This window comes from Zootermopsis nevadensis, unplaced genomic scaffold (assembly GCF_977971745.1).
Source record: "Zootermopsis nevadensis isolate Lab colony 2312 unplaced genomic scaffold, Znev_1.0 Znev_ptg000019l, whole genome shotgun sequence".
Lineage (NCBI taxonomy): Eukaryota > Metazoa > Arthropoda > Insecta > Blattodea > Termopsidae > Zootermopsis > Zootermopsis nevadensis.
In genome coordinates, this window is record NW_028259151.1 from 1386496 (window position 1) to 1413986 (window position 27491).

General features: G+C 37.8%; 1 protein-coding gene across 3 annotated transcripts in view; it reads left to right on the top strand.

The window, feature by feature from the left end:
- Nucleotides 1–27491, top strand: part of LOC110827499 (TOX high mobility group box family member 3) — a 312988-nt gene that overhangs the window by 223434 nt on the left and 62063 nt on the right. For all 3 annotated transcript variants that reach the window (XM_022059214.2, XM_022059216.2, XM_087351384.1), the window contains one exon: nt 3832–3906. In XM_022059214.2, the coding sequence (XP_021914906.1) occupies nt 3832–3906 (75 nt within the window). The remainder of the gene's footprint in view (nt 1–3831; nt 3907–27491) is intronic.

Genomic DNA, 27491 nt, shown 5'->3' on the forward strand with positions numbered 1-27491 from the left:
ATGAATTGGGAAGGTTGTGGAACATTTCTTAACCGTGGGATGATTTAGTTGTTTTCTTCCCTCGTACTATGAGTAGCTTTTCCACTGAACCCAAGTGTTAAGAAACACCTTGCGCTATTTTTAAAAATTAGTGGTCGGTATTTGTTGCCTTTACAGAACATCTTTGAAACTGGCACATTTCCGTGGTATATACTCAGATGTAAATCATATTGAAATTTGCACAAATTGCCATAAAGTTTCATATTATTTTAAATGTGCTCCTTTAACATATTGTATCTGACAAAATTTTAACGTGATAAACTTCCATTTGACGGTGAATTTTTGTTTAGTGTTGCCTGTGGTACTTGTACATGAATCAGAAAACGAGATAAGAATCACGACTTCTTTCATCCCCTTCGGAGTAAAGAAAACAAACGATCTCGTAGTAACTGGTAGTAACTTAACAATTAATTTTGTGAGCCTGGCTACAAGAGACTTCGGGTCGGATGTGGCCCGCGGGCCGCCTGTTATTCCATTCTGTCATAACTTAAAACGTGAAACTTTTTGATTTTAATAATAATATTAATTCTTATAGGAATTTTTCTGCCAAACCTATAATAATAGAACCAAGGAAATTTATATACGCAGTACACCCATAAGAGAAATATACAAAACGTTTCAGCAAAGTGCTCAGAACTCCTTCATATTAGGTCCGGAGACCACAGAACCCCAGTTAGCAACGTATTGTTTCAGAATTCATAGTTAACGTATTGTTGTATTGACATTCACACAGTTTTAGTTACATTGTTATGAGACTGATAAATTCGAAGTGATAAACATTACATTTGTTGTTTTTAAGATTTTATTTAAAGTAATCCTTAAATATTTATTCAATTAAATTTCTTTATTCATACTAATAAGAACGGAATAAGTAGATTACCAGTTTTATCAGGTGTCTACTTCAACATACCGCCTGTTTGAAACACAGGCCAACAAACTATTGAAACCACCGTGCAGTATATTTTATTTGCGGTCTTTGGTTTCTATATAATATTAAAAACGTTGGTTACTTTGTTTGTAAAAGATAGTGGTGGTAGTTTTTGTAATAGTTACCTTGCGGTACTTGTACAAAATTGTTTGTGTGGTACGTGATATCAATTGCTTTTACCCGGGAGGGATGCAAATCCTCTGTTACGTATTGCCCCTCTCTGATAAGTTAGACTTGCAGATACTGTTTTGAGGTAGATGAATAAAATTCGTCGTAATAAAAGCCGACAAATATAAAATGCTGTTGTTTACATTGTAATAAAGTTGGATTGAATTTGTACATAGTTTGAATGATTTGATCATGTTATTTATGTTTTTTGAAAATGATGTCTCTGTCATAGTGTATTATAGTGTCATGTTCTCCCTTGGTTTCTAGTAACTGCTGTTTTAGTCCACGAACCAAATACCTACACTTACTGCTCCGTGTGCGTTATGTACGAGTTTATTTTGGGCCCTTAATAATAACTTAGTTTATATTTTAACGACGATAATGCATATGCTATGTTTGCCATGAAAATTTTAATGGCCACTCATTTGACGAGGATTCATTGCTTTCTCGATAACGCAGCTGCCTCTCATTGGCTGACATTGAGGCGTTGATTGAGCCATTTATTAGATTGTTATAGGTGATAATTTAGCAGCGAGTGCTATCGCCTTCATCTGTCAGCTCTTTATTGGCATTGCTCTCTTGTTCTCTCGCTTTCTCCTGCAAGCACTCCTGCATGTGTTGTATCGATTGTTGTTACGGAGTTAAAAACTCTCTTCTGAATGTTCATGACGTACATTATCGTTACGAAAACGTCCACTTATCAGTTTAAAAAAAACTGGTGTTTACTTTTTTATCCAAAAGTGCTTGGGTCATAAACACTCCTCGTAATCTATGACCCAAATAAGCCTGTTGGCAGTTTCGTGAAGCGTTGTAACTTGGGTGTAAATATATTATCGATTCGAGTTGGGCATCTTAAGGGTAATCGGTTGACTAACTCCTATCGACCTTGGTGATGGCTATAGCTGTTGATGTCCCGTACACTACGTAACTATTTACTGACAGGAATGTGCTCCAACATCTACGGACATGTCCGTGGTCATTGCTTGTTTGTTTTAGTAATCTAGGGCAGTGATATTCAACCTGGGATACGTGAATTTTAAAGAATATATATATATTATTTTATGATAAACACTGAATAATCAGTAATTTAATTTATTTAATTTATTTTAGATGTAGATTATATACTATGTATAACTTGAATTATACACCAACAACTTTGGGGGTACAAAGTTGAAGAGAAATTATATCTGGGGGTACGCGAACAAAAAAGGTTGAATACCACTGATCTAGAGTAACGGATCATCTGCTGCCCGAATATTGTTTTCCAGTGGTAAACGTTCGACGAAATTTAGCGGGGAATTATTTATTTTATATTTTCAAATAATTTTTTCTTTTTATTTTCACCTTCGTACTTTCATTTATTCGATCTCTTCCTCTGCATTCCATCCCTATCAATGTTATTTAAACGTGTTGTTATATATATAGTAGAATTAGGCTACTTATAAGAGCTTCGGAGTGGTACTGCTGTCGTGAAACAGAACATTTTGTCATCTGGCGTCTTTATTGAGAACTCTGGCCTCTGGGACCGTATAATGTGCAGATAGTCATATGCCATATTGTATTTTCTATATGTGAACAATACGTGTATTTGAAGTCGTGCTAGATTTTTTATTTATGCAGTAAAGTTGTTGTATTTTGTTTTGTGTAATGAATTCACACATTCTGGAAGGGCGTGATGTGCCTTGCGTTAATACTAATGATTTGATATCAGAACCCTGATGATGGGGACGGAGATGGTTCCCAAAACGTTAGTTTCTTCGTGTAACCAATTGACGTGGCTTGTTGCCCGAGAAGTGTTTTGAGTTTAATCGCCGCGAAAGCTTCAAATCATATAATATTAATGATGTCTGATACTATTTTCGCTACGAGCCTCATTTTAATCTTATTATGTGAATACGCATTGTATAGTTGAAACTGATGGTTATAAAATGTAGAGCAATTTAATTTGGTATTATTTATTATTTTACTTTTAAACGTTAAGAGTAATAAAAATATATCACTGTAATGACAAACAGTCTCATGAATCTAAAATTTTCTGTGGACTGTTGTTTTATTAAATATGATTTCCTCAGTGTCAGCACTCATTGTTTCGTTTGGAACAAAACAGCTATTTATACAAATTTGCCCCAAGACAGAAACCTGTCCTGCATGTCAAAATAACTTTGTGCTCTGTTTCTCTGCCTTCTTCCTTGCCTTTCTAATCTGTTGTATTAAGTTATAATAACTTAATCGGTGTTGATAAATGTTTGATCAGTGTGTTGGTGAACTAAACCCTACTGGATATTCTTGGCTATTGATGATAAAATACTTGAACGAATGATATAAAGTTCTTACGTAAAAATCAAATCCATGCAACATATACCTTCTTGAGAACTTAACAGTATGCTCAGTTAGTCAAGAAATTCCTTGCCTTTTTATGGAACACGAAGCCTCATTACCGTTTTCGAAAGAATTCGACACTGTTCCCTATCCTGATACACATGAGTCCATCTATCACATCCTATGTCTTCATATTCACACATTTTCTTTTATTAAAATCATATTAATATTATCTTTCCATCTCTGCCTATGTGTATGTAATATAATGTAATGTATTATATTTCTTGAACGGAAGGGATGATCCATTTTAATATTATGCTTCCGTATATAATGTGATTCTATAGCGTGTCTTGAATGGGATTCTTTTATTGTTTCAGAGGACCGAAAATTTGGATCTGTCTCTATCCGTGCCTCACGCTTTCCACAATAACGGATATAACATGGCTGACCAGGTAAGGAAGCATTGATAAAAATCATGGCATGCAAGTGTTCATATCACTAGTGGCACATTAGCTTCATAAGGTGTTTTAAAAGAAAGGCGTCGCATTTGCTCATTGTCACTGTATTTGACCTTCAGTGCTGCATTCCAAGTACTTTTCCGTACCAGAATAGTTAGCGGTGTATAGTATAAATCTTGAAGATGGCTGCCTCCATCATTAAGGCATCGGCTTGATGGTAGAGGCTGCATCTCAGAAGAGAGCCACCTTCCCTTCAAATCCTACACAGCATAAATCTTACCTATTATGAAGATTTTGGTGTCGTATAAATAATTTCTCTCACACGCTGCATACGGCATAATTGAAAGAAATATAAGAACATTTATATGTCAGAATGTTTATACCGATATGGTATGCAATGGTATGTATTTTTGCACACTAAAGTAAACAATCAGGGCCGGACATCTGAGTCAATGTAGTGACTAGGCTGCGACCGGGACTCGGTTCCCAGCAGGGCTGGATTCTTCTCGTCATTTCAACGTTCAGACCGACTCTGGGGCCCACCCAGTCTCCTATGCATTGGGTGTTGGTGTCATTCCTCGGGGATGAAGTAGCTGAGGTGCGAAGCTATTCACTTGCCTTGTATTGTCGATGTTAAGATTGTGTGAAATTATACCTCCACTTACCCACAGCGTGATGCTTAACTAAGCACCAGGGACAGCTTTTAATTTAGTTATTTCACTAAGTTCATCATAATGTCTGTAGTTTTTAAATTATTCATTAGCTGATTTTGTTGATTTACGACCCAGTAACAGAGGGAATGAGTTCGCGTGTGTGTGCCCGCGCGCGTGGTGTATGTGAGAGGAAAAGTAATTTTTGTTGCCATTAATTGTGAGTAATTTTGCACAATAAATTACACAGGTTATCACTTGCAAGATGTAAGTTCCGTTCTAGCACTAGTTTCGTTAATAGTTTATCTACTTTTAGGCCTAAGTAAGTAGCTATCTTTTTTCCTAGCTAATTCAGCAGACTTCTCAGAGTTGCTGTCTGGTGGAGTTAACATTTTAACCTGACATCATAAATTTATGTCAGCAATAAATAAATTCTAGAACCGTTAAGATCTCCAAGTTGCAAATAACACCTTTTGAAACTTAGTAATCGTAATTCATAAGCCTTGTTTACCATTAATGAGGCTATTTTAACCGCTTCGTTACTTGTAACTCCCGAAACACGTGATATATTTTTGTTTCACGTCATCCAGATTATTTAAGCCAGGCGTTTTATATACTTTTGTGTACCTGGGGTCACATCATCCTTTCTTATAGACTTGCGGGCCGCGATACTTTAAATGAGGACAGTTTGTTGAAACACATGGGCAATTATTTAAAATGTTATTAAATTACACCTAATATTTCAAATGTTTTACTCAAATTTCTTTAACAATATAAGTCATTAGTTGACGCTGGATTTACTCCACTCATCTGAATAACAGGTTCAAGTTTTGTTGTGGTGGTTCTCATGAATCTGTGCAACTGTTCATCAGAAAACGCATCCTGGTTTATTTTACGTTCTTTATTAGTTACTGCCAAATACTAATGCCATTAACGAAACGATCCTTCTGATCAGGTAACTATACTTCGTGGTATATTACACAGTAGTGATAAGTACGTAGGCTGCATAAAACTCTTATGGCTGGAGAGATGCGAGCCGTGGGTTTTAATCCCAGATTTAAACGTAGCAGGTTTGGCTTTGCGGTAGGGCGGCGGACTTGTATTCTGGAGATACCAGGATAAGAATTAGAAAATAAGAATAATTCTGTCCCTTCACATTGTTGCCAGCTCGTCATCAATCAATTGTCTTTCGGCTCTGTATAACTCGTGCAGTTGAGAACGTGTCGATAAATAAATCATTAATTAACTGAGTCCTTAAGATAGGCAAACTCAGTATTGACCCTCATAGCCAGCTGTTGACTTCTGGATTGTGAGCCGTGGTGTCTTGTCAGTGGTAACCAACAAAAAATATTTCGGATGAATGTATTGCCTCCGTCTTCAGGGTTAAGTTGATACGTTCTACCGAAACGTTTGTAACCACCTACAAAACCACACGGCTTTACAACCCAGAATGCCACAATCGATGTATTTACCGTCGTGCGAGTCTCAAATCCCAAACATTAATTTTTGTTCACTTGTTTCATGTGTTATTGAATTTACAAGGTGTCCGTGGTAATCAAAATATTTTTTTATGAATCACGATTTGTCTAATGAATGATTAAATCCCAGAATTGATCTGCTCGTGTTGTCATACCAAAGCGAACAGCTCGTTGTTATGGCTTTATCCGAGCGCTAGTTGATGCTGAATAATACTTTCATTGATTCTATAGACTGGGGACAGGTCCGTTCTGTCAGACTGTAACATTGATTAGGTTTTGTGACATTCAGTACTTTGCACGTGAAGTTAGACATGCCTACAGAATATGATAAACCGAAATCAAAATAGTGGAAATACCTTTCAGTCCTTGCATCGCATTGTCTCTTCCATAGTTTGAATAAAAGTATGTGTTGTTGGTATTTATATGGACGAAAATAAATCAGGTTTACGGAATAAATACATACACATTCGTATTGTAGTGTAACTGTAAGAAGTGTAACCCCCCAGGTGTATACGTATTCACTGATAACATTACTGTTAGTTGACGTTTAAAGTTTATAAAAATGTCTTTTCTTAATTTCGTAATAGTATCTGTTGGTCTTGTGTGTTCTAAGTGAAAATAAGAATACATCGCCCTGATGACGGAGGCAGTATGACCTCTGAAACGTTGGTTAACATCGACCAGACTACACAGCGCAACAACCCAGAAGACAGAAATCTTCATATTCACCGCTGTGAGAACCTCAAGTCTTACAAGAATACATTAAATACTCATAAATTGACAATTTTTATCTTCGTTCTTTAATCCCATCTGTACCCAAATATTTGCTGAAATTATTGTCTGGTACCGATTTTCACAGTAGGAAGGTGTCAGAAAGTTTCCGCAATGGTTTATTTTACAGCTTATTGTGTTGGCTGCACTGCTTATTTTGCACGCAGGTAGAAGCACGAACACTACGTTGCTGTGAAATTCTTTCTACCTTGACCGGCCAGTTGTAGTGTCGTTGTAGTAGAGTTTACATGGCCGCTTCGCTTTTTTGTGCACCCAACGTGCAGTGATACGATTTCTGTGGGCTGAAGCTGTACCAGGGGTAGCAATACATCGCAGACTTTCAACACTATTTAAAAAGTGCTTTAACGCAGCAAAGTGTGTACGAATGGTTAACCGTGCCCACAAATGGTCGCACAAGTGTCACCGATGAAGAACGCTCGGAGGCCGTCCACGTCTACTGCAGAGGAAGAAGACATTAAGGAGTCCGTGCTATGATAATGGTAATCGACAGGTGACTATCGATTAAGTGGCGCTTCATCTGCGCATCAGTCATGGTTGTCCTCATGAAATTATCCAAAACCGACCGGCTATTCGAACCAAACGCCGAGGACTATTGTCGAAAGGCGTCTCAGTTTTGCGCGATAATGCCCGTCCGCACACTTCCGCCCACACCGTTGAAAGCCTCCTCCAACCGAACTCAGAGGTGTTGAACCTTTCTCCGTGTAGTCCTGATCTGGTTCCTTTTGAATATCACCTATTGGTCCACTGAAAGACACTCGCCAATGACCAAGAAGTGTTAGAAGTGGCTTTTCACTCAACCAAAATTTTTTTCTGGGGCATACAGAGGCTTGTGGATCGCTGAACTAAGTGTGTTGAAAAGGACGGGGACTATTTCGAAAAATTATGCTATTGTGCAAACTCGTTGTCTTTTTATTATTAATAAAAATAAATAAATTGCGGAAACTTTTTGACTCACCCATGTAAATAGCCGTACAATCTCGAAGTTTTTTTGTCGTGTTAATTGAAGTTTGTGGTGTGCCATTTATTCAAACAAATGGACTTCAAAAGTGGTTCCTTAAGTGCCTAACAGATAGGTCTATTAGGAAAATCAAATTGCATTCCAAAGTCAGACTCAGTTCTACAGTTTGAAGTAGAAATAATACACACTGTGCCATGTGGAATGTATGTTTAAATGCCTGGACCTCAGAGTTTGTTAAAAGTTCTGATTTCTTCCTAGATTTTCATTGATATAGAATAAAGATATCTATCTTCTGGGGTGTTGCGCTACGTAGTCTGGTCGATGTTTACCAACGTTTCAGAGGTCATACTGCCTCCGTCATCAGGGATATAAAATAATTTGAGGACCATTCTGTTCCGCATTTTCTGGGTTGGTCTAATTCCTTATTTTCCTATAATATATGCAAAATGCGTAGCCTGTGGCTCTGCAGTATAACATTTATCAGGCTGTAATTTCAAATTAGCATTTCTTGGCTTTGCATTACAGGTGTATCGTGGTGTAAGTCTCAATTTTGTGTTGGGACCTGCAAAGGTTCGCGCCTTTCTTTAATAGAATGACATTGTGGATAATTTTATTGTTAGGCAAACTTTAAATACTAAATTTTATTTACATATAACCAGAAGGGGGCCAAAATTGTTGATAGGAATTTAATTAATGAAAACAGTAAAAGTTGTATTCATGGTAAAGAATGACAAGTTGAACAGTGCAGTAAGTAAACAAAAGGAAGTGAGTGAATCTGGAATTAAACTGTCATGGCACTTGTAAATTGTCAAATTCAATTTCTTTCGTAAATATTTTGTATCAAGATTTAAAGTAGAATTCGCATATTTAATAAATGTGTGGTAGACTGTACATTCTTGTGTCCGAGTACAGTGTTTGTATCAGAGACATCTTCTTACCTCCTCTAGACAGCCCCAGAACAGAGAGGAATCCTGGTGTCCCAGTTTTTAGCCTGAATGTGTGAAGTATTGTTTTATGCTCTACCAGAATTAATTCAGCATTTTCCCCTATGTCCCGGACTTGGCGAAGTACTCTTCGTCTAGGCTTAGGATACTGAACTATTGTAACGCCGAGGTATGGTCACGCTGCCCAGATTCTCCCTAGGCACTACTCCGGACTGTCACTTTACTACAGTTGGTGTTAGAATCGTGACTTCCTTCCCATGTCGACAGATGTTGCTGCATACAAATATGCGCCTAATTGCGCTTTTAACTAACGCTGGAAAATTTAAAGATTGAACCTCTTTTATCTTTCTCTCTCTTCCTTTTCTTCATAGGATCGACGTTGAAAATTGTGTTATTTATTTAAGTGCACCACAGGCTCTGCAAACAGAAGCTGTTAATTAGTGACCGTCTATATGTTCAGAAAATTGTAACTGGTGTTTAAATTGCACAAATGTTGACATGACTTTGATTGCTGGGGTTGCGATTTTAATTTGTATCTTTATAATGTTATAACGTGTTCAGTACAGTCGGTGTTTCTGTACACTTATAACCGAGAACTGAATTTGCATTTGATTGCTTTAAGTAGTGTTTTTGTACAATTGTACTCATTTATATTCACCTATAACTATCTGAGAATATAATATTTATTTCTGTAACATCTCTTGAACATGGGTTTGGACTAAGATATTAGGTTCTTATGACGGAGGTCTCTGGCTCGAAATTGTTTGGAAACGTTGCATATATTTCCACGTGCCGTGCGTATTTATTACTGTAAATAAATGAAAATGTGACTGTTTGGAATACCAGGCTGCCGCCATGATTCTGAGTTAACATTAAGCTGTAGTCCCCCTTATCAGACCACCCTGTCGCCACCTGTTTTGGAAGTAAATAAAATAGCGCAATCGTCAGACGAGGCTTCTAGAAACTTCACGCCACTGGATGCATTATATAAAATTACATATCAATGTCATGTCATATAGGCATTATTTTTTGTTTTAAGCAGAATTTAGTGAAAATAGAAATCGGTAAAACAAAACTTTGCGCAAAATGATCTAATTATTTACTAAAACGTTAATTATTCAGACCTCATTTAGATAGCCTCTTACAAAATATGGAATAAATGGGTCAAACGGTATTGACGGTGTGACGGTGCTATGAGAGCTACAAACTGACGGACATGGAATGTAAATTGTTTGAGCTGATTCTTCCTTCTTGCTGCCCGTAACGGAGCTCGTTAAAGATATACCTCACAAACGGTGTTCTCGTTTACGTCGTAATGTAGCATAGATATTTCTCTGTTCCTTTCTTATTATTCTTCGAGCCAAAGAGTGAGATACTGTTGGCTACTAATGATACCAGAGTGTTGTATTCTTGCATTTCGCACTTCATCACAGCCGCTGGCACTTTACCAGTGTAGTGAGATATGGCAAAAGAGAAAAAAAGTAGGTTGTAGAGAAAGGAAGAAATAAGAGCAAAACAACTGAGGTATAGAATAAAGAAGAATGGCTGAAGGAAAAAGAGGAAGTCTGAGAAAGAACAGAAGCGCTTTGGCAAAGTGGACGAAAATAGCCCTTTATGCTTATATATTCAAGAAATAAGCCAGTTTGATGGCTATTACGTGGAATGTCACATATCAAATGAGGATTAGTCTCCCTTTCACCATATCAAAAGGTACATAAAGTATTTGCAAAATGTAGGCAATATCTGTTCGGTTTTTTTAAAAAATAAATTATTTCGAAGAATTCTGCTAGTAGTGCCTTGTTAAAATTACCTAATTCCATGCCAATGTTATTAAATGCGTACGTACATACACGACTAAGTTAATCAGTCGGTTAAAATCCTTGTGCATATTTTTATTAATCCAAACATTTCGTTAGTGCAGATATTTCACGCGATTCTCAAATTAGCTTAAATAACATTAAATACGTACCTAAGTAACTGACGCCATGGAACAGGGTCTTGCTTTAATAGCTTAGAGTCGCTCAGTTAGTCAAGAAATTCCCCTCAGTTCATGGAATCCGAAGGTGTTTCACTGCGCTTAAAGAGCCTACCACCAGGCCTTATCGTGAGCCAATCAATCCATTCCACACTTTGCACTCCCTACTCTATTCCTTTAAGGTCAATTTTAATAATATATTGTGGCCTCTTTCCTTCAGGCTTTCGGTCAATAATGTTGTACGAATTTCTCATTGCCCTCATTCTTGTTACATTCCCCGCCCATCCATACTCCTAAATTTGTTCGTCCTAATAATATTCTGAAAAGTGTACAAGTTATGGAGCACCTCATTATGCAGTTTTTGCAGCCTCCTGTCACTTCATTCCTCTTAGGCCCAAATATTCTCCTTTGCGTCTTGTTCTCAAACACTGGGATAATATTATGAAACAACATTACGGAAATAACAAATCGTTTAGAGAAACGTTCGTCCGTTAACAATGGAAAGAACTATATTAACTCCGTGTAGCAGATCCGCCTTTAAAAGCTAATAGTTAATCAGGGGATCATGAAATTCCCTTCCTTTTATGGAGCCCGAAGGGTCGTTACCATGTTCACAAGAGCCCGTCAGCGGTCCATGTTTTGGGCTGGGAGACTACAGTTCACATACTCAAATACTGTATGTGAGACAGAGACAGTCATCTTCATACTCGCCGACCTAAGAACCTGAAATATCACCTGTGATTTGAATGAGTTTCGTGCTTAAAAGTTTATAAAATATATTTTTTCCGTCCTTGAATGCCTGAAATCAGTCACATTCTCTCTGAACTGCAGTGTTTGCCAGCATTGATGCAATGTTTCTGAATGATTTTATTTCGTATTTCATAAACTCATTTCAGTTACAGAATTACAAATGCGATAGAACATGTTACCTCGTTGTAAAATGTCGTTTTTGATGACGATACGAAGATGTATTTTATATTGTAAAGGACTTTTTATTATTATTTTTAGCATATAGCAATGCGGCACATTAGCCCATAAAGCAAGCACCGCATTTAATTTAGCTATACAAGCCGGATACCATATGACATCGTTTCCGCGTTTTCCAAAATATCAAGAGTTCTGAGCTTCTGGTAACGAGCTTTTCATACCTATGGACGAACACAGGAACACGTTTATGAGTGCCCGGTAGTTGCGGCAAGCTGCCGAGTTGAGGGATTCTACATCTTAATGGGTTAGTTGCAGTTATACACCGCACTGTTCATCCTAATAGCAAAATTATGGTCTTCAAGTCATCTTTGCTAAGTGATGGATCTCTCTGCATCCATGAGAAACATATACGGAAACTGTGACTTTTTTAAGACTAGTAACTTTTATAGGCCTATCTGTCCCCCAGATAGAGTCATTATAACTAGTCGTTCCTTGTAGCTAAACGATGTTGAATGGTCAGGACCATTTCGTTTATCACTGGGTAAGGTTGGTTGTAATGTACTTGCGGAAAATTAAACTAGAGGAGGAAATGTAGGGTTGAGGTGGGTTCTGTTTATCTGTTTTACTAATACATAAGAGACGCATTAGAACGGCTGCAGTTGCAAAGTGTGTCAACTCACTGCTGGTCGCAAAATTGTTTCCTTCGACCTCTAGTGAACGTGTAAATTCTTATTGACCGTGTGACAAGTAGCTGGACTGATCTTAAAGGTTTTCGTCCTGTTATGAGTTGCAAAATACAATAGTAGAGCATAGTCGACACAAATATAAAATTATATTATATTGCGTTGTGTCACATATTACAAAAGTTACATGTTGCGACATGTAGCCATCAGGTGAATTTTGATGAGATATCGAACGTCAAACTTTTTAAAATTTGAAAACGTGGAAGTACTAAAATATGGCAAAAACTTAAGTCATTAGTAGATAAGATCAGATTAGTAATGAAATTAGAAAGAGTATGAGGTATAGCAAGTTATAGTGCCTTACTGTATCATCCAAGTTAAATTATAAAATTAATTAGTAGTACTCAGTATTCGCGTGTGAATAAAGTAATCTTATCTATATAATTCAGTGATTTTGTGTCAAAGAGGCGTTAGGATTCAGTTTGTTCTTTTGGTGGCATGTGGTGTTTTATTTACTAACACTTGAAGGGAGAATGGATTTGTTCACATATTTTCTTGTATCTTGTTAAACTGCGATGATTTTCTATGCAGTATTTGAAACTGATGCCGATTTCAGGTGTTTGCATTTTCTGAAGCTTGTCTCCAGGGGTTATTTTGAAGTGATGTCTCGATTTTCGATTGTAAACTTCTGACGTCTCAACCGAGAAGACTATAGTGAAACATCTTCATCGCCATGAGAACCTTGTATCTCAACATTTTGATTGCACCCTGCTGACGTATTTAAACATTGCTTGCTCCGTTAAAACTTGTTTGTACATTCATCTTTTTACGCATCAGACTTTTTCATCTTCTGTAAAGTCGATGCATTAGTGCGCTAAAATATTATTCTGTGGTTAACATTGTGGTAGCAGAACCAAAAGTCAACCGATGAACAGAAACCTGAGTTTATTCCAGCCATATTTTACCTATCCACTTTATTGCTACCCTCCCACCTGTTCTCTGTTTCAAACCAGATATTTTAATTGCCAGTGAAACTTTGAGATAGTGCCAGTTGCCCTCCGTGGTGAGATTTCTTACTCTGGCATTTTTATTAGGGTGATGGTCTTATTTGGGTAAGCACAGACTATCCGACGTTCGTCGGGATTGTGTTCCTGAAAACGAGGCTGAATCCCGAGCAACAGAATGTCGAATGCACATAGGCTTAAAATAACTTAAGATTAAAACAAAAATGTAATTAAAATATGGGCATGGGCCCGCCCTAATAGTTCGATTCCAAAGGATTTTGACGACGGTAGATTACAGTTAAAATTATTCGTTGTCGATTTAAAAAGTCCTGACAGCGAATAATTTTAACCGCCCTAATAGTTTCAACTGCGACTCTGGAATTGGTATATTAATTGAGCATTTGGGAGTTTTTAATTGGAAGAAAAAGTCTAATTCATTGAGCTAAAGTTTGTAGCAAATGTTTATACTACTTCTGCTGTCTTAAAGAACGTGTCCGTATTAACCTATGTTGCAACCTTCTTTAAGAAACGAAGCCATTCCCGTTCAACAGCGACAACATCCACCACCCCCGGGACTGTGAATGTGTCCGTCGCATGTTCTAGAATGTTCTTGCTATATTACATAAATGCTACCCGTCGGCGAGTCATTACCCCAACGATACTGGAGTTTCTGCGTAGATTTTCCTGTGTCAACACGCTTTACAATGCCTGATGTAGTGCTTACATCTTTAGAGTCTTTAAATCTTTAAAGTCTTTTGCGTTCCTTTATTTCACCCACTTGGATTGACACACCAACGTCTTATTTTTTATTTCATGTAGGCGTTTGTACAGTATTTAACAAAGACACAAAATTTAGTGAAATCGGCGCAAATTCAACCAGTGAAATGGCGCCCCTGAAATAAACTAGCATTGGCGTTGTTGGGCATGGAAGAAGTGCATTCCATTTATTCGTTTTTTTTATGACGGCTGTGTCAAACAGGTGGGATTCGACAAATTTAAAATGGAATTAAGGTTGAAATATGAAAAATGGACATGGCTGTCGAATTCTGTATTTTGCCGAATACTGAACAATCGAAACCTGGGAGTTCTGTTTACAGTCGATATTTGGTCCGCGCATATAACTTACTATTTTGCTTATGGGTATAGTTATGCTTTCAATGTCGCAAACTAAGAGAAGCTAAAGATTTCTGTCTTCTGGGTTGTTGCGCTTTGTAGTCTGGTAGATGTTTACAAACGTTGGTTAACTTCGATCAGACAACACAGCGCAACAACCCAGAAGACAGAAATCTTCATACTCACCGCTGTGAAAACCTCAAATCATACATGAAGCTAACATGGATGACCGTGTACTTTTTGCCGTCTTGAACGATCCTTTGCATTTGAAGTTCGTTTACAAATCCCAGCTTTAACCTGGACGTTTTACACATCTGAGATTATAAAAAGGCATTTCTCTTAATTGGCCCCTTCATTTGCACATCGTCTTCTTTCGCATTAAAATTCATTAAAATACAATTTTTATAATTCCTAACAAAAAATTAATTACTTTGTAACACCACTTCATTAGCATGTAGATTAAGCTTTAATTCGGTAATTTCCACATTGTTCTCTACCAACCCCATACCCAAGTTAGTTTTGTCGGCTGGCTGGCGAGCGAGGTATGAGGATGCCCGGAGATTACTCTTGGTTTAGGGCTGGGGGATTACAGCTCCATAAGGAGCGGCGTGGCGAGGTGAGGGACGAGGACGGACAAAGTTAACTTTATGGACAGCCCCCCCCCCCCTCCCGATTACAACCGTCAGTCCTTTATTAAAAAGTTTGCCTCTTTACAAGAACCTCAAACCACATCGGTTGTGTCTAACTACGAGATTACAAGTTAGTGCAGTGTTACAGTTAGTTGCCTCTTTCTCTGTTTTACGAACAAAGTAAACTGTATTTTTGATTTGGGTTTACGTAAGACCATATGATAGAATTAAGTCTATGACTCTGTGAAGAGAGAAGTGTTATATAATATTCTTATTGAATTTGGTATACCAAAGAACCTAGTGATTCTAATAAAAATGTGCTTAAATGAAACCTGTAGCAAAATTCGAGTAGGTAAATATGTATCTGAGACATTCTTCATCAAGAACGGTCTAAAACAAGGAGATGCTTTGTGTTCCTTGCTCTTGAACTTTGCGCTAGAATATGCCTTCAGGAAAGTTTAAGATAGGCAGGAGGGTTTGCAATTCAATGGGACACATCACCTATTGGAATATGCTGATGATGTTAATTTATTGGGGGACGATATGAATACAATAAAGAGGAACGCAGAAGTTTTACTGGAAGCTAGTAGACAGGTGGGGCTAGAAGTAAATTCAGAAAAAACTAAGTACATGTTGGTATCTCGTCGTCAGCAGACAGGCGGGCAGAATTATCTTAGGGTGGCTAATAAATCCTTTGAAAGTGTTACAAAGTTCAAATATCTGGGAACAACAATAACAAATCAAAATGACACTCATGAGGACGTTAGGAGGAGGTTAAAGTCTGGAAATGCATGCTACTTCTCAATTCAAAATATTTTGTCTTCCCCTCTGATTTCTCAGAACCTGAAAATTAAAGTATACAAAACAGTAATCTTGCCTGTTGTTTTGTATGGGTGCGAAACATGGTCTCTCACTCAGAGGGAGGAACACAGTTTGCAGGTGTTTGAGATTAGGGTGTTGAGGAGGAAAGAAGATGATGGGCTATGGAGAAAACTGCATAATGAAGAGCTTAAAAATCTGTACTGCTCCTCCAGGATTGTCAGGATGATTAAGTCGAGAAGGATGAGATGGGCTGGGCACGTAGTGCGCATGGATGGGACAAGAGGTGTGCACCGGGTACTGATTGAGAAACCTGAAGGGAAGAGACCGCTGGGGAGACCTAGACGTAGATGGGAGGATAATCTCAGGCGGGATCTATGGGAGATAGGACTTGAAGGAGACTGGATATTGTTGGCTCAAGACAGGATCCGGTGGAGGGCTTTGGTTAATTCGGTGATGAACCTTCGGGCTCAGTAAGCCATCTAGTTAGTTAGTTAGTTATATGATAGAATCGGTATTTGTTTCTTTATGGCATCCTGTTAAGGAATACTTACCCGATTATATGTTTAAACATCAGTAATTTAAAATAATTATTGCTGTTCACATTCGACTTCACACTTTTTCCATTCAACGCATTCGTTTTTTTCAATAAATTTCAAGAGAAAATTTAGGTTAGATAAATCATAACAAATTTAAATTTAAAGAATCCGTCAAAGTTAAAAGAAACTTAAGTTGTATACGTTGTTATATTTGAATAAAGAGGTTAAACTTGTCTCGCCAGGAGATGGTAATCAGCAAATACATTTGCATGAGGAAAGTAATAAAACATAAACTACTAGGAAGCAGAATAACAAAAACACTTTTGCGTCTTGTAAATTATCATCAATAATACGCTGCTATGCTGATTTGATTACATTGCTGGTATAGACGTTGTATGGCTTTTTCTAAAATTACAGTGGTCAGTTTGCACTATGTTATGAGATTTTTTCTTCATCTCGCATTTCTGAACATACATAAATCTTAACTTGCTCCATACTCTAAGTTCTCCCATTCTGTCTATCTGTCTCTCTCTCTCTCTCTTTCGCCTCGTTCTACCCTTCCCCCTCCGACATGGGGGAAATGGTCCGTATATAATATAAAACTATGGATATTATATTGATCTCGATATTAAACTTTGAATGGAGTTGATGATTTACTGGTTTATATGCTTACAGCTCTGGCTTGCTGTGTCATATATAATACATATAAAATGCAGCAGGAGCTTTCAAATTGTGTTGGAGTAATGGCGGTAAGTGATGAGTTATAGTTGGCAGTTCAAGTTTTACTCTTCTTGTTCCTTATTCGTTTCCTTGTCAAGTTTTCCTTCTACTTTGTAGATGTCGTTTTTAGTGCGGTCAACCGGAATGGAGGAAATTGCTTATGAAAAAGTTTAGTCTTAACTTCATGACTTGGGTTCGATTGTGCGCTGCATCTAGGACACATTCCCTACACATCATTATAAAACCCGCTTCACATAATGTCATTTGATACGTAACACTATGGAAGTCAGGTCTTTTATGCCCATTGTATCTTTGTTTTACATTGTTACCTTTCAGAGGATATTTACTTCATCAAAGTCGTTCCATGTGTGGAATAAATAACATTCTACGACAGTAGGTAGATTGCACATTGTGAAGATAAGAATGTAGTACTTGTAAACTAGCCCCACAGAGCAGAGAGTCGTTCAGCTGATCAAGAATTCTCTTGCCTGTTATAGAACCAGAAAGTTATTTCCATGTTCACAAGAGCCCGTCACTGCGCCCTGCCCTGAACAAGATTAATCCAGTTCACACCCTCAGTATGATCTATTTTAGTATTTTCCTCCCATCTGCTCCCAAGCAGTCTTCTCATTCCTTCGTGTTCTCGTTATTAATGTACATTATATCTTAATTGTGGTTATTTGCATAAGTTATGAAAGGTTTAAACTAAGAAAAAAGTCTTAATTATATGTCGGCAATATAAAATACGGTGTATTTTATATTGCCTGCTGAAAATCACTGTGAATGTGCACTAAATCGAAGAATCTTCAAGATATTAATCATAGGCTTTATTTGTCGTCTCGTATTCCGAGCTGAAATTAGATTGTCCTGTTACAGATTAAGTCTTTTCAGCCGAGGGCGAAAATATCCAGTTTCAGAAGCATACTCTCTTAGGATTACAAGTCCAGGAACCGTATGTCGTATTCAGAACACTTAAAAATAATTATGGGGCCTTGCAAGGTACATGTTCATATCCCGTGTATTCATTTTAAGTTGAGAAATTGTATGAGGGTTGGGGAACTTCGGCGAATGTTCGCTGTAGTAAGCAAATATTTCCATTAGCAACACAGTTTAGTACGTTGATATCCACTGACAGATTTGCTGGAGGTGTCTGTATGGGCACGCGGAGATTGCTTGGAACTATTTCCCTAAATTGGATTGTGCATTGTGATATATACGCTTAGAAATTACAGTAACTTACTTGAAAATGGTTAGTTGAATAATAATATGATCATAAATACTCGTACTGCTAATGATGGCTGCTCTAGATTGAAACAGGTGTGGATGAATTAAAGCAGTAGAAGTGACATTTCATTAGCACCAGTGTTCAGCTTAGCAAGTTGATACATTGATATTGAAATAAAGGTCAGTTTAATGTACGAAACAGAGTTTGTATTTTTACTGAATGGCCTTTTCTGAATTTGTAGAAAACTCGACTAACATCAGTGAAACTCTTTGTGTCAAACTATAAGTTTCAATTAATCGATTATGTTTTGATTTAGAATTGAGAGCTAGCATATTAAAATCTCATACGTATAGCCATTGGTATTGATTTTGTTTTTCTCAGTCCCTCCACTGACAGTCTGTAGAGACGCAAATCTTGGTGTACCTCCACTTACAATCCAGAGTTTACCCTTCTTTCATGCTCAACGCCTCTTCCAGACAAGTGGATACTATTATAATACCCTTATGTAATAGGTCATGACTTCCTTCATTCACATCTTTTCATGCCCATGATACAAAATCATACTTGTCACATAACCTCTACAGTTGATGAGGTGTCTTTATACATTTTATTTATTTATAGTTTATTTAACGGCAATGTTAGTTGCTCCGACAATGACCCAATAGCGTCTAATGATAGGATGAATAGTGAATAATGAATGAATTGGAAAGAATGTGGACGAAAGCGATTATGACCTAATTTAAGATAATGCCCCTGAATTTATCTGGAGGGCTTGAGAAAGACTCCTCCAAGTCGAGATTTAAATCCAAGACCTCTGAAATATGAAGCAAAAGTTGCAACGATTCGGCCGCTATGTGCGTGCTATGTAATTCACTTTCTTTGAAAGTAATATGTCGGCCTATAGCCTTAATCTTGTATCTGGACCCTACTGTCACTGACACCGTATTCTTGAATAGATTATTATACATCTCACTTCTAATGTATATTTTTTCGTCACAATTTTGCTATTTGCTGATACTTAAGAGAATTTAAGCAGACTTGCTCTCGAATCCGGGTTATTATGATGTTTATGCCTTACAGCAAGTAAGAGAAGTTTAATAATTACCTTTTCTGATTTAAATGTGTTAACTAACGTTCATGAGTTCCATGGTAATAGGTAAAATGTTATGTGAATTTAAAGTAATTTTTTAGTGTGCAATAAACAGGTTTCTTCAGGCTACAATGGAAATAGTTTTGTACAAGAAAAGCCCATTACCAATCAGTGTAACATGCAAAATACGTGTTCTTTTGTAGCCACGACGCCATGTTGGAATAATGGTCCACCTGTTCAGCTTATTTGTTGCGCACATGCTTATTTTAAAGCAATAACTTTACGAATTTATAGCGTCATAAACTTCACTTTATAAAATATATAGTTTAATAGTAGGTCCGTAGAATATTTGATACTGAAAGCCGAGTTAATATTCGGGAGCTTGAAACGGCATAATGATAATGAACTCCTCTAATTAAGGTTTCTTTGTTCTACATTGTGAGAACACTTAGCTGTATGGATTACAATATTGCTTATTTTAAATATTAGTTGTTTTGTTTTATTTCCTTTGAATAGATTAGTAAACAGAGAAGAGTTCTTAAGATACTAACTATCGCTCATATGGTCAAGAAATCCTCGTCTTTTTATGGGACCCGGGAATTATTACCGTGTCGACTAGAGTTTGATACTACCTCTATATTAAGTTGTTCGAATCCGAAATACTCCTTCTCACCTGATGTATTTACGACGTATTTTGGTATTTTGTTCCTATTTACGCCGACCTGCAGGTTTTTCGGCTTGAATATTGTATACATTTCTCGCTTCTACCACAGATGCTACGTGTTCTCTTGTCCCTTGCCCATTGACTTAATCATATTCATGATATTTGATGTGCAGTACAAATTATGGAACTCCTCAATTGTATTTTACCCCAGGTTTGTGTTATTTATTTCATAATATCGAATATTCTCCTGTAAACAGAACTTCTATCTGGTTCGCGAAAATGTGCGTAAAATAGTTTTGCTTCTCATTGTGCTTGCATTCTGCCATGAAGCTTGGTCGATTTGATCTAATTTTGACATTGAGGTTTTTACATCGGAAAAAATGTGATCCGCTGTTTTCTTGGTTGTCGCCGTGTAGCCTTGTGTGTGGTTACGAAAGTTTCGGAGGAACCTATCGCCTCCACCTTCAGGATGCCACTTCTGACCTGAAGATGGTTACATATGTTGCCCCCAAAACCCTGACAGGCACCTACAAGTAGATGGCTGTCTTCTGGGTTGCTGCTCCGTGTAGTCTGGTAGAAGTTTACCGACGTTTTAGAGGCCCTTGCAAAGGCGCAACAGCCCAGAAGACAGCCATCTTCAGGCTCACCGCCGTGAAAACCTCATATCCTACACCTGCAAGTACTAGACATCGGCACAAAGCAGACCAAGGTCATCATTTTCACTGCCGTGAGCAGGCTTTGTACTGACTGTCAAGAAAACATTGATAAAGTATGCCATTATTATTACTGGTCTCTCTCTCACACACACACAAATTTCGTACTGTGAAATGCTTTGTTAAACCTGCATCTGCTGATGGTTGTCATTTCTAACATGAGTCGCCCCCGCACGCTGTAGTATGAGCAAGTTGGTTAAAGATCGGAACAGAGCAAATGTTTCCTTATATACTCGTACAGATCCTCATTCCCGATTCTTCTCCCCACTCTTCCCACATTTTTATGCAATATAACCTACCAGAACATAATACTTCTCCATTGGCTTCATACGTCACAGGTTGATACTCATAATGACGGAGGCAATAAGCTTCTTCCAGACTTAACGGTGCAACATCCCAGCGGACAGCCATGTTCATACGCATCGTCTTCGGGTTCCGAAATCTTACAAACCACAAACAAATCAGCAAAATATGAATCCATCACTTTCGGCTTAGGTGCCAATGACAGGTCAAGAAATCAGTTGACTTCGAGCAGAATTCGTATTGGAACCAGATTAAAGCTAATTTTTAAGCCAAATATGCACTTGTCATGGCACATCTCTCATTGCTTATACGTATAAACCCCCTCCCCTTTCATTATTTGTCAGTCCCAAATCAAATTACAGCACTTTAATGTGGACCATTGCGAGCCTTTGATAATAATGTTTGCATCATTGTGCCAGTGATCCCCTCAGTACTCACAGGTTTTTGTATTTATTATTCGAATAGCTACAATGAATAGGCTGCAAGTACTAGCATCATTGTCGTCCCTTCCCCATACACCAAGGGGGAATGTTTTAAATCCCAGTCCCGAGGGAGAATGCTGATGATTAAAAGGGGCGGTGAGGGAGGTGGTTTGTTAAATCGAATCGAGTTGAACCCCCACCATCCCTCCTCCCCTACCCACCTTGTTTCAAACAACATGCGCATGTCAGTTTTTTTAATGCCAGAGAAAACAGGTTTCCTGCTTGAAAGGTAACGAGCAAAACAACCCCAGTTTGTGTTCTTACAGTTGGAATAGTTCCCCATGCGTAATCTAATGAACTCTGAGTGTGTTCATAAAATTTCCGCTAGATGGCAGAAGTAGTCGAAAACTGGAGGTAGGAAGCTGATCCCCCAGTTACATCGATAAGGCATATTTTGTATGAGAATTATGTAACTAAATATTGGAATTGGACTTGTTCAGACGGTTGATGATTACGCAGCTAGTTCATAAATGTGTTCAAATCAAAGTGCAGCCTGCGTGCTGCGTGTACTGAATAAGAATTTATGTGGGTGGTTCAACAAGCGTCGCTTAAACATGACACTTATAAAATAAGGAGTTACAGAAACTTTAATAAAGAGTTGCAGATATTTTAATGTGTTTTTACAATGTCAGTTTTGTGAAACTGCTTATGCAGAGCTTTGACATCGTCGTTATTCTATGAATTTCCAAAAACAGGATTTTGTCCAAGATTTCCTTTCTACAGTGCCATCTTATTATTTGCGAGGACTGGAAGATGGTCATGAATGAAGTAGGATTTGGAAGGAGACGGTTGTGGACTATTCAGAAGCACTGCTCCGATGTTAGTCTCCCCGACACATTCAGGAATATTACAAAATACTTCATTCAGGATAACTGACAACCTGATGAATGTTCAAACCAGATACAAATTGAATACAAATCTACAGCGTTACAACTACAAGAAGCTGAAGAGACACTTTAAGTTGAAACTGGGCTGTGTTTTCCTTCTAATTAAATTTGTCTAGAGGAATTTGTTCATGTCGTCTGAATCCATTGTTTGACGACATCAGCATGATCCAACCTAGGAACATCAGGATGACTTATTTTGTAACGGTCTGAATATCTTATTACGAAACGCACAATATGAAAATTATCTCAGTGTGTTTCGTGATGGACTGTCTGAAGCTCTCACTTGAAACTTGGAGCCAACTTTCCAGTGTTGTTTCTCACGAAATCTAATACTTTGTTTGTTGATAATATCTGTATGTTGGAGCCTTTCAGCAAAACAGGGCATAAAGTCGTCAAAGTTACATATTGACGCCTTCTCAAGAAAATCTCGTAATTATTCAAAGTTTAGTAAGGGAGTTCCCATGCTGTGTGGTAGGTAAGACCCTAACCGGAGTTTCGGAAAGCCTTTTGAACTGCAACTTGCTTTTTTGTGAGGGCGATTACATCTGACGCGAGTCTTGATGTTGTGGTTATTTTCAGTCAGGTAGTGAATGCAACTTTCCTTTGCCAAACCGTGTCTCTTAAGGGTGTGTGTCCTCTGTTGACTTTTCTTGGATAGAGCTGCCCTAGGCAGAGTCATTTTAAATCTCCCAAAATTAATCTAGTAATGTACATAGAACTGATAGTGCTTTGGCTAAAAGTAATCTGAAACCTGGGGCTGTTCTACTCTACACTATTTGGCAGCGTAAACGGTACGTAATCTAGTGGCCGGTGCTAGCTCTGATCAAACAAACAATTTCCCTACCCTACCTGGGTTATAACTGTCCATTCATGTCTTTTTTTGTTTGTGGTGATTGTGATTTGTTTAAATGTAACAGGAATTTATATCTTTTAATACTGAGAAGAACAAAATGTTGAAGGAGTATAGGAAACCGGGGAAGTGGGGCATTGACAGCTTTCTTGTAAAAAATTTAATCTTCCCTCTTATTTTCGCTTAATAAATTTCCGCAAGTCTCTTCTTCTTTCCCTCTTGTAGTCTACTTTCTAAACCACCTTTTTTGACGTAAATACGTCTATATTTTAGGGTCAGTGTCATTCGGCAAAAAGTGGAACGAAAAAGTGTAACTGCATTGTTATGTTACCTAGCAAACGTCACTTGTTTACTCGGCATTATTGTTACCAAGGAAACGTCATCTGTTTACTTAGCATTGTTGTTACCTATAAAACATTTCATTACATTACCTTACCTTACCTTACCTTACCTTACCTTACATTACCTTACCTTACCTTACCTTACCTTACCTTACCTTACATTACATTACATTACATTACTTTACATTACCTTATCTTATATTACCTTACATTACATTACTTTACATTACATTCAGCTACCACAGACCCATCTTAAGCGTAACTAATTCAATTTAAATAAGCAATGTCTTAATCAAACTTTACTCAATTGTAAAGCATGTATGACGTATTTACGTCAAATTCTCCGGAACCGTGGTTCCACTGACAACTTTTTCTTTTGTAGATACTTTTCTCTTCATTTTAATTATATAATAACAGCAGCAGATAAACTTTTAGCACGACGCTTGATCTGTGTTGCTGTACTTCGCCTTCTGCTCCGCGATGCATCATGCAAGTTTACGTACCTTCTAGAATAATCTAGCTAGAGTTACTTTACATTGTTTTAGGAATAGTTACTGTGTTTGCTTTAGAATACAATTCTTGTTGCAGTCTGCTCGCATACCTAGAGAACTCCATAGGGTCAATGGTGTTAGGCAGAGGGAAATACATACAGCCGAGCTGTTAGTACCTGAGCTCAGTCCTTTTGAGTTTTAAATTGCTATTGTAAAATTGAAAAAGGTATAAATTGCGAGGTAGTGATCATATTCCGCCAGAACTGATTAAAGCAGGAGATGAAATTTTTCGTTCTCAGTTCCATGAAATCCTTAACTCTATTTGGAATAAGGAAGAATTATACCACAGCAGTGGAAGGAGCCTATTATACTAATTTTCAAGAAGGGCGGTATAACTGACTGTAGTAATTATCGAGGCATATCACTGCTATCAACTTCATTCAAAATCTTATCCTACATCTTTCTCTCAATGTTAAGTCCATACGTAGACGAAATTATTTGGATCATCATCAGTGCGGGTTTTGACGAAAAAGGTCAAGTACTGACCAGATACTAAAAAAAGGGAGTACAGTGAGGGAGTACATAAGCTATTCATAGACTTAGGAGGCGTGTATTATACAATATATTCTCATTGAGTTTGGCGTACCCATGAAACTAGTTAGGCTTATTAAAATGTGTTTGAATGAGAGGTGTAGTAAAGTCCATATACAAAAACATTTGCCTGACACGTTTTCTATTCAAAATGGTTTAAAAGTAGGAGATGCTTGATCGCCATTGCTTCTCAACTTTGCTTTAGAATACGCCATTGGAAGGGTCCATGGAAACCAGGTGGGGCTGAAAATGAATGGTACACATAAACTTGCCTGTGCTGATTGTGTAATACTGTTGGGAGATAACGTAAATGCCATAAATAAAAATACAGAAACTGTAATTGACTCTAGTAAGGAAATGTGTCTGAAAGTAAATACAGAGAAAAGTAAGGTTTTGTCGTAATATAAAGATAGCTAATGGATCCTTTGAAAATGTGGCGAAGTTACAGCCACAGTAACAAATCAACATTTGATTTATGAGGAAATTAAAAGCAAATTAAATTCGGGCAATGCTTGCTACCATTCAGTTCAGAACCTTTTGTCGTTTCGTTTGCTTTATCATTTTGCTTGTATTGTTGTATGGGTGTGAAACTTCGTCTCATACACTAAGGGAGGAACGTAGACTGAAGGTGTTTGAGAAAAATGTATTGGAGAGAATTTTGATCTAAGAGGGATGAATTACTAAGAGGCTGTAGAAAGTTGCACAATGAGGATTTTAATAAATTGTTCTCCTCGCCAAATATAATTAGACTGATCAAAACAAGGAGGATGAGATGGGCATGGTATGTAGCCCGCATCGGAAAGAAGAGGAATGCATACAGAGTTTTGGTGGGCAAACCAGAAGGAAACATATCACTGGAAAGACCTATACATAGGTGGGAGGATAATATTAAAATGGATCTTAGATAAGTAGGATGGTGTGGTATGGACTGGATTTATCTGGCTCAGGACAGGGTTCAGTGGTGGGATCTTGTGAATCTTCGGGTATCATAAAATTTTATGAATATTTTGTGTGGCTGAGCAACTGTTGCCTTCTTAGGAAGGACTCGGCGCCATGGGGTAAGTAGTATACAGGTAGCCCTCAATTTACGCCGGGGATGCGTTCCTGGACGAAACAGCGTAAAAGGAATCGGCTTAAATTGAAGCTCTTTTATAATGTAAATCAATGGGAAGTCACTGACTTGCGTTCCCCGCACCCAAACATTGACAAGTAATATAATGGCATTACATGTAAAGCTCTGAAATAACGTAAATAAAATAAAGGGAATTTAAAAAATATATTTTATAGACTTACGAGGTGCGATCGGAAAGTTTCGAGACTGCGCGTATAAAAACCCGTACACTTATCTCAGGTATTAAATTCATCCATCACCCTCGAAGTAGTTCCCCTGGGAGTGAACACAACGATCCCAGCGCCGCTGCCAAGCCTGGAAGCATCCCTGGAAATCTTTCTTTGTCAGCCTGTCAAGCACCATCTGCGATTCTGCCTGAATCTCTTCTATCGTCTCAAATCTCCTTCCCTTTAGTTGAATTTTCATCTTTGGGAAGAGGAAGAAGTCACACGGAGCACACACACACACACATGAGGATGTTTCCTTAAAAATTGTAGCAACGCTACTACTGATGTTATGGTCTTCGTGCATTAGTTGTAAGTGCAATATTCCGATGCATAATGAGAACGTAGTTGCATGATTACGAAGTTAGGTAAACATTAAAGGCAGTTTTGTTAGAAGTTTTAACAAATTGATAACACTTTTATATTTTATAATAAGTTATTGTACGAGTTAAGTGTTTCGTAAATTTCTCTTTGTTGTTTCAAATAATTTTTCCTTCATATCGCACTGTTTTTTTACTGTTAAGAGTTTTTTGTTCCTTGTGAACACCGTAATAACCAAACCGATACTAGTGACGTCCTGTGTTCAGGCCTCGAAGTGCCTGTCGCTGTGGAATGCTACTGTGTAACTTCAGGCGAGTCGTGATATCAAAACTTCATTTAATAGGCCAACTTCTGATGGCTGTTATTTATCGGTAGGGCGACCGTAAAAATATCGACTATAACGGCTCGGAGATGTAAAAGTATAATATATGGGCATTGAAACTGCTGTTGTATTTAATGTTTTTTTAGACTCAATTTACCATTAATTACAGTGTATATTTATTTGTTTTTTATGTTTATCTTGACGTAATGGCATTTGGTTGCTATGATTGATGGGTAAGAATATGATAGAATATGTTGTTTTTTCCCCAGGACCTATAACGTTAGCAGGTCTATAGCATCGAGCGATAACCTAGTTTACCGAGGTGCCAAGGGAGACCCCACGCTATGCGAGTCTAGCCTGTGAAATGCAACATTTTCGCGCGGAATTTCGCGGAACGTGTACTAATACAGTGATTTTGTATTTGTTTGTGAGTCATAACCTATAAAAATTTAACTCTATTTTCCTGCAAAGTGAACACCTGGCTATTCGAGCCTTTGTCTGCTCTAATCACAAGAATGTTGTAAGATGTAATCAGATAGGAAAAAAGACGTGTTAGACGCATTGTTACTGGGGACGAGACGTGGATCCACCATTACGCCCTAGAAAGCAAACGCCAGTGTGTGTAATGTGAACATCCGACATCGCCGGTCACAAGAAGTACAAAAGTTAACCATCAGCGGGAAGAGTTATGTTGACGCTTTTTTGGAATGGACAGGAGCCAGTTTTGAGACAC